This window comes from Nansenia antarctica (genome assembly GCF_963989245.1).
Source record: "Nansenia antarctica genome assembly, chromosome: 5".
NCBI lineage: Eukaryota > Metazoa > Chordata > Actinopteri > Argentiniformes > Microstomatidae > Nansenia > Nansenia antarctica.
This window is the reverse complement of record NC_137690.1, coordinates 22374694-22390919: the sequence shown is the minus strand read 5'-3', so window position 1 is coordinate 22390919 and position 16226 is coordinate 22374694. Positions and strand designations below refer to the sequence as shown.

The window sequence follows — 16226 nt, the reverse complement described above, 5'->3', positions numbered from 1 at the left end:
TAATCTCCAAGTGATTTGAAAGCAAACCTGAACACTAAATGCTAAAAAAAAAGATAAAGGGCCCTGTGCAAAACTTTGGCAACCCTTTTGGGTTATTCTTTGTTACCTTTTGAGAAGATGATTACTAAGGCCCAGACCAAGATGATGTACTCCTTAGGGCTTCAATGAGTCAGGTGAATATAATTCCAGGGTGGAACTATATATTCTGAAGTAACTCCATGCCTTCTTAAGTATCTGACTGCGGTGGCTGTCGTGTCTGGTGTTAAAAACCATGGGTTCCTCTAAACAGTTGTCCAAGGATATCAGAATCAAGATAGTTCACTTCCACCATCAAGGAGAAGGCTACAAAACATTCTCGCAACGTTTCAAACTACTAATTTCCACTGTCAGAAACATCATCAGAAAATGGAAAATAAATGGAACAATTGAAGTCAAGGCAAGATCTGGAAGACCAAGAAAATGTTCAGATAGAATGGCCTGAGATCTGGTGAGAAATGCTCAGAAGAACCCACAAATCATGCAAAAGAGCTGCAAAAAAGAGTAGCAGACACCGGTCTAGTTGTTAACAGGACCACTATACAGCGTACCTTAAACAACAACCAAGACCTACATGGTAGAGTTGCCAGAAAGAAGCCTTTCCTGCAACCTCAACACAAAATTAAGCATCTGAAATATGCAAAAGAAAACTTTTTGCTTCTTTTCACTTAGATATTAATTGTAAAAGGCATTTTGACTCGGGGTGCCCAAATGTTTGCACCCCACTGTATAGACATGACTGCAGTGTGTGGAAATGCCCCTTAAATTAATGCAGATTAGCTTATGAAATGGCTATGAATGCTCTGCTAACATCAAACTGCTCACATTATTGATGCCCATGTCTGCTAAGTCCATGATTGACAGTGTAGGCATACAATTAATATGACCTCACTGTAGAACCTCAGACAAGTGGTATGTGAAACTGACGCATAATGAATAAACTAGATGTACCGGTAATATGAAACATGGCCATGGGCCTCTGAACTACTGAAACCAGATCTTACATACCATAGGGTAAACTTGTTTTATTTTATTAACTTTAGGTTGTTATGAGCGTTATCGTCCCTGTAATTCTCAAACGTTCTCTTCTTTGCTTATCCTATTAGTTTGTCTGAGGTTTTTCAGTGATCTCGCTGTAATGCTTGCCGCCTACCTTTCTTCTTGGGTTGTTTGAGTATTTTCACATCTGTCAGGATGACTTGTCTGTTGTCTGACATTAGATGGGTGCTTCTAATTTTGATCTCTGTTTTGTCTCCTCTCTCTCTTCCTCCTCTTCCTCATATCCCTCCTCCTCTTCATATCACTCCTCCTCTTCCCCTGTCCCTGATGTTGGCAATGCTACCCCACAATCAGGCAGCGGTTTGTTACTGTTTTTCATCAGCTCCATTCATGCATGTCGTATCTGTTGATATCACTATGGTTCTTGGTCTGTGCTGTTCTGTTGTGTGATGAACAATTTCTGAATGTTCTTGTTCCTGAAAATATTTACATCTCTGGTTGTCTCCTAAGGAAGAATCAAGCCTTTTTTATTGTCTACCATTATTATCTACCATAAGTATCTACATCAATAATGTTTTGGGGATATATGTGACAGCAGCTGGTGAAACCGCGAACAGGTCAGCAGCCAATTTAATGTTCAGGCTTTTATTCAGAAAAATGTAAATACATTTCAACTAGGTAGTAGTGGGGATTACTCACCAAATCCATTGCATTGCAATGTTTTGGCTTGACTAGCGAGTGTTTTTCAACAACGTTGACATTTATTTAAATTTTTCAGAACAAAGGTCTGAACATTTCGATTGGTTGGTGACTTGTTCCCGGTTTCACCAGCTGTTGTCCCATTTGGCAAATTTTCAGACATTTGTTTCTGAACCTGACATTGATCTATTTACTCATCCAAACTTAGTATGAATTGACATGCTTTGATGCTGATTATTCATTGGTGGACGATCCAGAGGGTACTGTTTGTTGTTGCCCTCATTGCTTTTGCTGTGGGCAGAATATTTGGTGTGTTTTCATAATAGTAGGAACTCGCCAAACACGTTGGTGAAGGTGAGGTTGAGGTTCTCTTGTGGATTAGGAAAAGGGGTCAATTCACTAACAGTTTGTGATCTTTGCACTCAGTAAGATGGGAATGCTGTTGGATGACCTGTTGTACACGTTTTCCATTTGACAAAGTATCACATTTAGTAGAGTTGGTGCTGCATGACAGAGAACTCATATGTGGCTATGTAAGTGACATCACTTTTTCTCTGGGGCAGATTGAGTTTCTGAACTCTGTCATCGTGGATCTGCAGAAGAAGAATGACGACCTCAAGGGCAAGCTGGAGAAGATGGCAGAAGCTGCGCTCAACGGGAATAACGCCAGCGAGATGGACAACTATGATGGGTCAGCCTACTCCCACGCTCTTAAACAAATGAAAAATACAGTTGTATTTACAGAATGGACCTTTAAACAGATGTTTGTTTAGGCCGAGACCATCTTGTCAGTCCTGTTTACCTGTCCTTGCTCTGTACCATTTCTCTTGTCATCAGAATCAGAACATATCATCCATACATACTCACCCTTTCCCTGTATTTCAACTACCCCTCTCCTCTTCAGTTTTAACGAAGGCCCCTCCAAGAAGAAGCTGCCACCAAGGCTGTTCTGTGACATCTGTGACTGCTTCGACCTCCATGATACAGAGGACTGCCCTACCCAGATGCAGACGCCTGACTCTCCACCCCACACCCACACCACCTACCATGGCAGTAAGGAGGAGCGGCCCTATTGTGACATCTGTGAGGTCTTTGGACATTGGACGGACTCCTGTAATGATGACCAGACCTTCTAAAGCCTTCCAGCACCATCTTTGGACAATCTCCTCTTTTGCACATTACTCAAATACTGAAGTGCACAAGTGCACATAGGGTTCTTTACTGTACATGTGTGCGCGTGCATTTGTTTCTGTTATAAGTCTGTCTTGCTCAAGCCCCTAAGCGCTCTTATGGGAGAATGATCTCTCCCCCTAAAATCTATAAACTTGATTATCAGCACCCACACCATGTTCACACACCATTGACTGGTAGAGGGCAGAAATGCATAGGTGTTGTGATTTATGGTATTATTCGGGATGGTAAACTACTTGTTAAAGAAATATACGGTTTGTTTGTTCTACGCTTCAGTTTGTGCAAAAGATGGACAAGGCTATAGTTTATTTTTTTACGCTTGGTAATACTTTGTACTTTCAAAAAGGTTGTTTGTCAATGTCTGTGATAATTGCGTGGTGGATGCATGGAGAGGGGCGTGGCTAGCGCCTGGTGGGCTTGAAGCAGTGATACTTGGTTTAGGAGTTAATTTAGGCTGCGTCGGACAGCGTTATGGTGGTCAAGGAGGAAGCTGCTTAAGCAACCTAAAGCACTGCACACACTTTATCCCTCTCTTCCTCAGTTCAAAATCCTTGGTTCCTTTAAAATGGCCTTTATAAGAACATTACACACTTAAATTATCATTTTTATGAGGATAAAATATTGTAAACTGATGGTATGATGCTTATCAAGCTTCTTTACCTAGCTTTTGAATGTTGAATATCTGTACAAAAATAAATAAATGAAATTTATGGATAAATAAGAGTGCCCCATGTCTTTATTTGTTGATTGGGCTGCAGCAAATGCTTGGGCTGCCACAAATGCTTTCCTAGTTCCATGTTCATCACATTTCATAACATTCCAGGGTTCAGTTGCTGCAAAATGTCATGGGATGATCAATTGTTAAACCAGTGTTGCACTGTGATTCTCTACCCTTCTCTTGTACACTCTCCCTCATGGATTTAAACGCTATGAATTGGTGTAAGAAATATGCTTGCACCAATTCTATTTCTATTATTTTAAATACATGAGGGGAAGAGTGAAGAGTAATGAACTGAAACAGACCCTGGTTTAATGAAGTGATCATTCAGTGACCTTCCCCTGTCAAAGTTGGCATAATTTGCTGAATTACATGATAGACATTGTCTATTGACAAGGAAGACCAGACAAACAAACAACAAACGCCAGGGGCTTCAACGATTTTTAAAGCAGCGCAGACCAGGGTCCTGAAGTAGAGACCACATGGTCCACATCTCCGTGGGGTTAAGTTTGTGCACCAGAATAATGTCTTTGTAGATACAGGGGTTGAAGTGTGACATCACCTGATGGAAACCAAAGGTCTTGAAGCCTGAGTGAAGTGTCAGTGTAACATTAAACTTCAACAGGCACATGCCCACATAGACATCATCAATAGGGAACAGGTCAGTGCTCAAAGCTGCCACATTCAGGCTCAACACAGTCTGACGTGACATCAGGTAGCCCCCACCCCCAGCGTATGGAGGATACTGATTGCCAGGGTACATCTCAACAGGTACAAAGTACTTTCCAGCAGGGTTCCGGATTGGATAAGCAGGGGAAATGATGTCACCAGCAAACAGTTGCTCAGAGGGGTTGTGGTCCTTAACAAATTCAACTAAATTGCTGGTGTGAACAAAAACGTCATCATCCCCTTTGAACACAAATTTGGCCCACTGGCACTCTTCACTGAACCATCTGAGGAAGTGGACCTCTTTAAGGGTCAGGTTGAAAAAACTATCTACAAAATCCCACTGCAAGATGTCCCCAAATTGCCTGCTCTCTAACTCTAGTAGCTGCTGCAGCGGGTATCCCTGTATTCTGTCTTGCGACTTGGCCACCAGGAACAACAGTTTGACTCTTCTACCCTGAATGTAACCCTTCTTCCCCCAAGTGCTCCGGAGTGCCGTCCTACGGTCCACCTGGGTGGCTGTGGACTTAATAGCTAGGAGGAGGAAAAGGTCATCCTCACAGGGGGTAGGAGCCAACAGACGGGGGAAATTCCTGCAGTGTTTGTACATGAGGAAGTTACGGTGGCGATTTGGGATAGTCTCTGGAATGTCCTTCTTACTGTCATTCAGGGAGCATCTAGAGACATCTACAGGGGACAGTGGTGGTAGTGTGACAGTTGCTGAAGAGTCCTTCACCCGGTGCCACTGAGTGTGGTCCATCCACTGCAGTCTGAGCACACTCTTCAATGGTAGCAGGGCAATGAGGTCCATCATCACAAAGAGGAAACAGATCAACACAACACTCCCCATAATAAAACGCTGCCTACTAAGGCATGAACTGGAGAGGATCCTCATGGCTCTGAAATAGAATAAGGCAAGATGAATGAACAAGCATTTAAAAAATAACAATAATTTATTTTGTCTGAAGAGCATTGTCAGATGGTGAAATTATGGAATTGTTTACAAATACTCTTTAAATATATTTCTCATATACAGTCCACTGCGTAAGTAATGTGTTCTTCTTTTGGCTCTATACTCCAAAAGTTTAGATTTGAAGCTTTGTGGGCTTGCAAAGTCTTATTTCGGTAGTGGAAAAGGTTTACGGCTGTTTCAATAGATAGATAGATTTGCTGGGTAATTGAAAGAAAGTAAGATAGTCTTATTATGGTAGTGGATAAAGGTAGAGATAGTTTGGTTGGTTAGTTAATTAGATAGAGAGATAGATAGATAGACACAGGATGAGCCTGGGGTACTTCAGTGGAGTGGGTAGAGAGTGGGAGAGTTAGTTGATTAACTGGATGACAGTTTTTGGTGTTACAAAAGGCTTAAGAATTTTAAAGACGTAATGGGTATCAGAAAGCTTTTATCAGGTTGATAATGATCTGGGTAGTTGAAATAAAGTCAGATAGGTTGGTTGATTGGACTGATGAATGGATATATGAGAGGGGAGGTATAGAAATATCAAAACAATTAAGAGGTTAATCAGTATGGGCTATACTGAGTGAAGCAATACTGGTAAAAAGAAGAAAGGATGATTATAGATAGATAAGGATAGATCTGCAATTCATGATATAGATAGATAAATAGATAGATAGACCTCCTATTTGAGAAGGTCATAGATAGAATGTTAGATAGATTATAGACAGGGCTACTGTAGATATCCTACAACAGATGAGATGAGCCAGAGACCTCCATGTGAAAACGTGCATTTTGTAACGTTTAAAAAGTATAATAGTTATCCAAACCAAAACTCATAACAACGTGAGTTAGAACTCTCTATACGTTTTAAAGTTGGATTGATGTGAATAGCATAACATTTGTAGGAGGAGTAGCAGATGGAAGAATTTGTATAATTGCTGAAGCAATTATTAAAATTCTTCCATCTGCCACTCCTCCTACAAATGTAAGCAAGCCCATCTAATAATAAGTATGTCGAAGAACAATAGTTGAACTTGCTAAAGCAAGCCCACCTAATAATTATTATAATTATAATAATAATAATTATTATTATTATAAGTAGCGTAATTCATTTGAATAATAATTATTATTATTATTATAAGTAGCTTATACATTTACACGTTTGGCATTTAGCAGACGCCTTGTTCCAAAGCTACTTACAATCAATACATTTGACTAAGCAAAAGTATGTATGTCGAAAAATAATAGTTGAACTTGCTGAAGCAAGCCCACCTAATTATTATGAGGTTAAAGCACATTTTTAATGGTATATAGGCCTACTATACATGTTGGTTTCACCATTTAGAAATGATAACATTTTGTAGGCCTATACATAGTCGCCCTATTTCAAGGCAAATGTTTTGAATCCTGTCTGTATCCAAAAGAAGAAGAAATGCTTCTCTGTCCAATTACTTACGCAGAGCACCGTATACTATAGGCTATATCGAAATTGTATTCAGTACAAATTAGTACGCTGAACACACATAGGTTACATGCTGTATGAATGATTGCATGTTTTGTTTGCATTAGCAAATACATACAGAATCATTTTGGAGGCAGACATACCATACATGATCAACGGTATGATCAATTCATTAATTACTAGGCTACTGAATGCTACTGTTACTGATTGTAGTTGCCTTTAATTAGAAATAACTAGCAAGCTCTTTCTAATAACCCCTCCCCTCATTATCACAAGCAATTCATTATTTCGTGACGTTAGAATTATAAGGTTCTATCTCCATTTTGGCCAAAATTGAGTTTTTGACATAATCTGATCCATTAGGTGTTTATTAATGCCTGTGTGGTGTTGTTTTTAAAATGTTGAAATGTTTTAGTTAGTAATTCATAAAATACAAAGGTTCCATCTCACAAAACATAAAGGAAGGTAAAAACTTTGACGCTCAATATCTCTGAACTACCCTAAACGGAGATAGTTAACCTTATAATTCTAAGATCACCATTAATTTTGTCAAATAAAAAGTTCACTTACTTATTGCTTCGAAGTGGCACACTGGTTGATCAGGAAAGTTGAGCTCAAGACGTGTCTAGAACACCTGCCGTTCTCGTCCTACCTGCCGTTCTAGTCCGATACAAGGCGTGGAATTAATCCTTAATTATACTTAATTTAGGCTGCGTCGAACAGCGATAACTCTGTTATAGGTCAAGGGAGCAGGTTAAGAAACCTAAAGCACTGCACACACTTTATCTCTCTCTTCCTCTTCAAAATCATTGGTACCTTTATTGATGCTTATCAATTTCTTCACCTAGATTTTGAATGTTGAATATTTGTACAAAAATAAATAAATGAAATCTATGGATAAATAAGAGTGCCCCATGTCTTTATTTGTCCTAAGTGTTGATTGGGCTGCAGCAAGCACATCTAACAATAACTACGTCGAAGAACAATAGTTGAACTTGCTAAAGCAAGCCCACCTAATAATAATAATAATAATAATAATAATAATAATAATAGTAAATACAAATAAAATGTTCACTTACTTATTGCTTTGGCACATTAGTTGATCAGCAAAACTCAAGACGTGTCTGAAACACCTTGTTTAGACCATCACGTTTAGACTATTTATTGTGGTATTTATGGACAATACAATCTAAGGTATCTCTCAAGAAGCGCTTAATCATTACCCATTCTGAGATCGATGTCATACATGTGTTGAGTCATACAACAGAAACATAAGCAATCAAGTAGTCCTTGTTTTGACCACAGAGACAGCTATTCTACTCTCATTGAGGTATCATAATAAATTACAGCTTCCTGAGAGGTTGGGGACAGAAGGAACATTGTGGAGGAAACATTGTGTCATGGCTAATTAATGTAAGTATTTTGCATTTTTCATCCACAAAAATGATTGCATGATTTTTAGATCATGTTGTTTTGATTTTTTTTTAATTCTGTTACAAAATGTTCAACATTCCCTTTCCCCTATTTGTGAATCTCTTGTCAACTTCTGTGTTTAAGGAATAATTTACTTGGTGTAATCAGGCAGCAAGGCATGTCCATACTCTGGGTCCAGCTGATTGGTCTGAACCAAGAACTGAGTTGTTCCCCAGTCCTTGTAGTGTTTAACCCTTTGGATCTATCCTTCAGTCAGCAGTATACAAAGTATTAACATCTTCATGTCATAACAACCTGTATGTTAATTGATAGTTCTTGTTACACCTAACTTGATCACTCACCATCACTGGTTGTGGTAAAATAGTTTTAAATGGTTCATTCCCAACAGTCTAAATCTTACAATATACAGGTTGAAATTATTATGAAATAGATTACACATAATGAAATTAAGTGTGTAAATTAAAAATGTTGTCATGCCAGTTATTTTTATTGTTCAAATGTCGATTTGAGATAATGGCTCATTGCGGTTGATGCAGATGGGCTTCAGAGGCAGAATGCCATTTCTCCAGGTGCAAACTGAACTCTACAGTCACGGGTTCCAACTGGTTGTGAGCAGTGTCATCAATGGGGACATCTGCTTCACTCTCTTTCCGTCCCTTTCCTTTATCTAGAAGCATGAGGCAGAAGATGGTGGAGGTGAAGTAGGTATGCACTATAGGGCTAGGCTTTGAACAGAAATCTCATCCACGTATCACTCCCAGCATCAACCAAATACAGTTTCAACCAGTGATAGGACCATTCATGAGACCTTATAAAATACAATACGCTAAATGGTGTCTATTGATTGGCCAGTGTATATTTGATCAGATGCATGTTTTTTAACCAAGTAGTTCTTGTATCCCTTGTGGCAAGACATTATTTCTTTTTTGACTAAACAAACAAGGATGCTATCACAACTGTAACTGACTTGTCCTCTGGTCCCTGGGGTGGGTGGGTGGGGGTTATTTGTTTTACTTTCTTTTACGTTTTGGGTCCCGACTTGTAATGTATGTCCCGACTCCCTAATACCTAGAAGCTATATTGTAATTTGTGTGTTGTTGCGTGGTTGTATGGGCTGTTGGGGGCGTTGATTGCAGGATGTGGCCTTGTTGTCTTGTTTTGTCATTATGTTTGTTTGTTTTAAAAGAAAATAAAGAAATATTTGATCACAACAACAAAAAAAAGGATGCTGTACAGCCTACCAGGCTATCCTCCTGATAATATCATATTATATATTATCAATCTACCACAAACAATGTATTGCTATCGAGCCTAGGATTAGAATGTGATTATTTTTCTCACTTTTGGAGGGTGCAGCAGTCTTTTGTCCTCCTGCACTGTCTCCTCCAGATTTACTTTTCTTGTCATCTTTGATTTTCTTACTCAGGTCCTAAAGAAAATGGGAAAGCATGTCACACCACTCTTATTGACTATTTTTATAATGCTAACACAGCAGTACGATGTTACAACATACTTGGTCTAAATCAGATTACAACATACCTTATCACGGGGCACCATGGCCCTGGTGCTTTGCTCTGTGAGCAGCACCCCAAGGTCGCATAGGACATCAACGCTTTGACCGCCTGACACCAACTCCTGGAGTGGTACATGGACCATGCCTAGGGTTCTTCTGACTGGAGTTTCCTGGACCAGCTCCAATACTGAGTCTTTCTTCTTCTTCTTGTCCTTTGTTTTTTGGTTGGAACAGGTGTTGCTGATGGGACGTGCACACTGGCCAACACAGACAAAATAATGAGGATGTTGTGCTAGTCATGTCTGTTACCATACATTTCTTGAATGTTGAATTTGATATCACATTCACAGGAGTACTGCATAAAAGGCATAACATTCCAGATCAACATGATCTAATTTGTTTTAAGTTCTCTTCCCCCTGTCAGATTCTGTTTCTCCTTGTTTTTGGACAAAATGTTATGACTAATTTCTGTCATACCACATCTTTTTTTTTTCAAGAAAGAGGAACCGAATCTAATGGGGGAACAAGTCAGACTACACAAGGTAATTCTTGTCGGATATGTCTAATATTTTCAAATGCATCGGAACGGGCAAAAGTATTAAACCAGGTGAACCCAATCTGAATACAGCCTTAGTTACTTGAATTGTTTTTGTTTTGTTTTTCTTACAGGATATTCCTGTTGTAAGATAAGTATTTTAATCTGTTAGAAACATTTGTTAACCTGAAATCCACTCAATTACTCAACCATTATGGAAATGTACCTCCCCTCTTCTTTCCCATTGCCATTGTGTTAACTACAAACATAGAACAGCCTATCAATCACATCAACGTCTGCCTTACATAATATAACCTGTTTTTCAACAGTAAAGTGAGACTTCTTCCGCAAGTCTCAAATGACAATGCTGACATGTCCCTTGTGATGCCCTTCAGCTTGTGATTGTTAAAATAGCATAATTATGCTCATAAGAAGGAGTGAGGGATTGTGTAACCTCACATCTTTCCCCCCTTTCTTCTCTGTGGGGGTTTTTGGTCCAGGGTGCTCTCCTTGGGGTACTGGCCATGAGAGGACCTACAAAGCCAGACATTGACACAGTCAGATAGCACCACACGTCAGTCCTGCTCTCCATCAGCCCAAAAATGGATCTATGTATCCACATTTCTCAAAATGCAGTTGTGGGTGTTTGGGAATCATGAATGATAATACCGTATATGTATTCTTCCTGTAAATGACATTGCATTGCATTTGTGTATGAAATGTGCTATGTGAATACAATTTGATTTGATTTGATAACCTTCTCCTCCACCAATGACAGCCAGAGGCCATGTAGGAGGAAGCTCTTTAATGGCCCCAGGTCACCAACACTATGCACACTGGTGTAGTCCAGGTCCATGCTCTCTGCCCATGTTAGCTTTGATGTGCTGTTTCTTGTCACTGCATAAAAGAGGGCATTAAATCAGATGGTCACAGGGGTATAGAGAGAACAGAGAAAAGCAGTAGGGAGAGAGAGAGACAGGCGAGAGAAACAGGCGGGGGAGAGACATACAGGCAAGAGAAACAGTAGGGAGAGAGAGACAGGCAAGAGAAACAGGATGGAGAGAGAGACAGGTGAGAGAATCAGTAGGGAGAGAGAGACAGGCAAGAGAAACAGGAGGGAGAGAGGGGTGGTAGAGAAAATGTGGGGAGAGAGAGACAAGAGAGCAACAGTAGAGAGAGAGAGAGACTACAGGAATGTTGATATAATCTGTCTGTTAAGTATTAAGCCATTGCCAATCAGTATGTACAGTATATGTTTCTGTATATTTTATATGGATCGATTGGTGTCAACTGTTTAATGGTCATGCTGATACAGGCTACAGTAGCTGAAGTGAGTTAGAGGTAGAGATAGCAAGAATCTTATACAGGGGCAGGTACACTAAGGTAGTTATTAACATGATTACCATCGAAAGGGCAATGGGAAGTTTCCTCACTCGGCATTATCATGGCTGTAGTGTGTGGTTCTGGGATGTTGATGTTTGACCACTTCTCCTTACAGCTCTCGTTAGTATTTTGATGGATACCAATAATGCCCTTATCTTCCCTCTCTGCTTTAGCTGCCACTGTATCAGATGTGGATGGAGTGGCACTGCCATTCTGCTGTAATCAGAGCAAAACCATACAAAATAGCTTAATTAATAATAACAACCAACATTTGTATAACATTGTGGGTCAATGGTAACCAAACAAGGTGGTTTGCAGATTAGCTGCGTGCTTACATTTGATTACTGACTCAATGAATGCACATGCCTACAGTAGATGAGTGAAGTTAATGAATGCTTCCATTTCAGATAATACAATAGGCTATTGCATAAATTGACATAAATGGATAATTCACTGAAAAAAAGTAGGCCAAAGTTACGGTCAATGGCCAACTTCCATATTGTCAATAATAAATGGCAGAGCAAAACATTTATATATTGTTTTTACCTTCAATGACTGTACAATGACTGAGAAAAAAAAAGTTATTATGTTATAGATTTTCTCCAACTATGATTAGTCTGGTCGAAAAGCAGGTTTATGTTATGCCTGTAAAGCGTCTTCAGGAGGTGGGATGTCGCTTGCAAATGTTTGGGAGAAATCCGGATTATCTAATAAGAATTTGAGCCCCAGGTGACTACTATAGTCTATTGCTCCAGTCACAGGGGAATCTTGGTTGCAATAGGGTTCATCTCTTTCATACCTGTATCTGAGACCAGCATAATGGTCATCCCATTCTCAAGTTGTGTTGCAATTGAGCGTGTATGTCTGTTGATTGGTAGTAGTGTAGCAGAAGAAGGAAATACAAAGTACTCATGCCTTGTGGTTAGAGTGAGGCTGGCTGAGGAACTCGTATGTGACGAAGTAGCTATAGCTGACAACAGGGAACTCAGGTGCACTTTCATCCACAGTCAGTAGGGGATCCGGAACACCACGGATCCTTCGCGCTGTCACTGTCACCATGGCCTCGTCCACTATTAGGTCTGTCAAAGTAACATGACCATAACCACACACAACTGTATTGCTCTGATACAGACAGATCAGTCTGCATATCATATTCCATATGAGACATTGTCCAAAGTTATACCAAAATTAAATGTGACTGTGGTTGAAGATAAGAAAGCAAATATGTCTAGTCTTTATTCAAGCTATACTCAACAGTGACTGTTTGAGACACACCTTCTACAGTGGATATTACCTCTCATCTTAGCCAGGCCTCCAAAGCGGTGACGATCACCTGGTGTGACCCACGAGGTGTCCAGGTAAAGTAGCCGGGGAAGGCTGTCTAAGGTGAAGCCTGGGTAGGAAGGGGTCAATGTAAAGGGGTTCCCCTCAAGCACCAGGGTCCTCAGGCAGGGCAGGGTGCCAAGGGCATCCACCAGGGCCTGCTGTCCCTGGAACTCAGAGTAGCTCAGGTCTAGAGATACCAGCTGTGGCCTGAGGTGGGAGACAGAATGCAAGTGACTGGTGAGAGAAAGATGTTGATCTACCACTTAAATTGTTTGAGTGACCTTGTAAAATACACAAATAGTGTAGCTTACTTTAATTTGTAAATATTTGTAAAAGAGATTGGGGGAGTAGATTATCTAGCAATTTAATAGAGAAGTATAATTTGGGTTTTACTGTTGTTATATCGTTTCTTTGTTTTTTGTTTGTGCTTCTCCCACAGGGTTCATATGGCTATTATAATGAACGGCATTCCCTCCCCATAGCTGGAATCTGGTAAATGAAGATATTGATCAGTGGGGTTTATGTGTGTGTGTGTGTGTGTGTGTGTGTGTGTGTGTGTGTGTGTGTGCCTAGAGGAAGCCTTCATGACTAAGGTCATGAAATACCAGCAGCTTGTAGACACCATCTCAGATCTAGGCTATAGGTGTACGCTATTAGTCTTTATATTTGGCAGTCTTGGACATGTGCACAGATTGGTTGTCAGAGGACTACGTCTACTGGGAATGTCCAAGGGAGAAGCAAAAAGGCTCAGCAAGTATTGCTCTGTCTCTGCGATTATTGGCAGCCGCCAAATATGGCGGAGACGGTGTTACTTGTATCCGTGAGTCTTGTCCTGTTGTATGTGAAAGACATTGTCCATGTCTGTTTGTGAATGCATCCCATCTGTGCCTTCAGTATTTGTGTCCCTGTATACTTGTTTCTATGTGGACAGAAATAAATGATTAAAATGTGTGTGTGTGTGTGTGTGTGTGTGTGTGTCTGAGCACTGACCAGAGAGCTCCAGTGAGGTACTGGATGTCTGCCGGGGAGCCCAGCCTGTTACAGCCCAGTCCCAGGTGCTGCAGGTTGGGTAGAGGTTTGTGGCTTAGACCTTTAAGGCTGGACACCTGGTTGGCGTAAAGCTCCAAAACCTTTCAAAAACATATATTCACATTGAAATAATAATAATAATAATAATATGAATAATAATAATAAGAAGAAGAAGAAGAAGAAGAAGAAGAAGAACAAGAACAAGAAGAAGAACAAGAAGAAACTATACTTAACATTTACTGAAATATATTTAACATTTATGACACAAAAAACTTTTAAGAAGTGGCATATTCATAGTGTTAGTTTGGGATTCATGACAGCTTTCAAATGTAAGACATGAAAGGTATTAAAGATACGTATTGTGATTTTTTTCTAGTCAGCACATTTGAGATAACTATCCATCAGGCGTGATTCGGTGGGACCTATGTGTCGATGTGCCACAGCCCTCCTCTCCCTGTTTGTGACTCACGTGTAAAGTACTGGGGAGGTGTCCTGCATGCAGCTCAGATATTTTGTTGGCAGTCAGCACCAACTCTCTTAGACTGGAAAACCTTAGAAGGCCATCATCGACAACTGAGACCTAATGTACACAAACAATAACACATACACATACACCGGTACAGTACAGTATACACATTCCAACAGATAGACGGAGAGGGGCCTTACAAACACTGCCTCTCAGTCCCTGATTAACGAAAAGGTGTCCTAACCCTGCTCCACTCTGACCAAAGTGGTAGCTCATTTTATTTTGTTGGTTACTTGACAAAAGTTGAGTTTAAGTATTTAAATAGGAACAGGGTTATACAGTATCCTAATCCAGAGCCAGGGGACGGGTGAACACAGGATAATGCTTGTGAATCAGCAAGATCCGTTGGATACTCACACCCTTGTCCACGATACGTAGGGTGCTGAAGTGGCTGAATATGAAGCCGCCAAGGAGACGTTCAGGTGCTCGGACAGACAACTCTCTCAGAGCTGGGGCTTGGGGGCTCCATGAGCCCTCATGTTGCCATGGGGATAGGGGACTAATTAAGAGCTCAATGAGAGCCTCCTGATCCTCCCTGCCTGCTCCCACTCTCTCTTCGTCCTGCTCCATGTATCCCCAGCTCTGTTCCTCACTCGCCCTGGATTTGGTCTGAGCACAAAAACAGCTTCCTTAGCTTATCAAAGGCAATCTGGACCATCTCATTCTCATACTCAAAGATTCCACTGTGTACAGACCACAGGTCTATGAAACTGCTCTATCAGCTCTTTAATTAAGCTATTTGTCTGTCCCCTTATGCACCAACTGGACCTGATACAGCCATACATCAATGATTTGGGGACTCACCCAACTTCCATGACCACATGGAAAGTCGCTCAGACAGAGGCTGCGAAGCTGCTTCTCCACAGCTGAGGAAAGTGTACAGGATGCCATACCTAAAAGATCAGGTGCCGATGGCTTACTTGGCTTTCTCTGTTTCGTGTTTATAATTGAGTGGCTGGCTTTGGCTGTGAAGCCCTCTGAGAGGTTGCCTGGCAACAGCTGACAAAACAAACAACAGGGATCTACATTACACCACTTTCCTGCAAGTGGATTGGACCATAGAGAAAGAACAGTTCCATATAGATGTTCTATATATTTATGGACTGGACTCTCAAAAGACTGTAAAGACATACTCAGGCCCAAACTCAGATATTAATGTAGACACAATCCACAATCCAGTTTTCTCTGTAACCCAGAGATGTCTGACAATTCTGTGACTAACTTTCACTCTCCCTCACATCACGCACACCACACACACTTAGGAAAGTTTAGCTTAATGTGGGATGTTTAGAAGTGTGTAGGAGAAGGGAAAAGTTGCAATAGAAGTCAAGTCATCATCTGAATGATTGTGTGTTCAACGGAAGTGTGTTTGATGTTTGTGGTGTGGTAAACATACTGTAATTCCAATAAAGAGACTGCTTGACAGATTATGAAGTCATCAGGTAATGATTTCCAGGCAGATAAAAACATTTTGAAATATAAATACGAGCAAATATCATGAGCCCTCAAACATACTGAGACAAGCACTCATCAATACTCAACATCTCCTTGAGAAATGTGCACCATGCGTCTAACTACAGGTAAATCGCACCACTTAATCTACAGCAGTCTACACTCAAGATAGAAATTAAAAATGCTGATGGTTTGGTAATTTTTATGGTTTTACTGTCCTTGAAAAAAGGATAGTGTAAAGCAAATTCTTCTGAAGTACTGATTAGGTAGATATGTCAAAGTAAGTGCGTGAGTGCAAA

General features: G+C 40.4%; 3 protein-coding genes across 3 annotated transcripts in view; 1 reads left to right on the top strand and 2 right to left on the bottom strand.

Annotated features, from left to right (window-relative positions):
* The window catches only part of clip1a (CAP-GLY domain containing linker protein 1a), a 36745-nt gene extending 33141 nt beyond the window's left edge, over positions 1-3604 (top strand). Inside the window, exons 24-25 of the mRNA XM_080531474.1 lie at positions 2157-2425; positions 2639-3604. Of these exons, the coding sequence (XP_080387600.1) occupies positions 2157-2425; positions 2639-2870 (501 nt within the window). The 3' untranslated portion in view covers positions 2871-3604. The remainder of the gene's footprint in view (positions 1-2156; positions 2426-2638) is intronic.
* A 472-nt stretch (positions 3605-4076) lies between these two features.
* Positions 4077-5120, bottom strand: LOC308157876 (N-acetyllactosaminide beta-1,3-N-acetylglucosaminyltransferase 4-like; the record flags this gene model as incomplete). Its single annotated transcript, XM_080531473.1, has 1 exon — positions 4077-5120. One exon carries the CDS (start codon positions 5118-5120, stop codon positions 4077-4079), a length of 1044 nt encoding a protein of 347 aa, XP_080387599.1.
* Positions 5121-8681: 3561 nt separating this feature from the next.
* Positions 8682-15366, bottom strand: LOC308157875 (leucine-rich repeat-containing protein 43-like; the record flags this gene model as incomplete). Its single annotated transcript, XM_080531472.1, has 12 exons — positions 8682-8830; positions 9505-9592; positions 9703-9933; positions 10671-10745; positions 10969-11108; positions 11615-11810; positions 12510-12673; positions 12889-13127; positions 13911-14050; positions 14419-14529; positions 14833-15084; positions 15280-15366. 12 exons carry the CDS (start codon positions 15364-15366, stop codon positions 8682-8684), a joined length of 1872 nt encoding a protein of 623 aa, XP_080387598.1.
* Between the last annotated feature and the right edge of the window lie 860 nt (positions 15367-16226).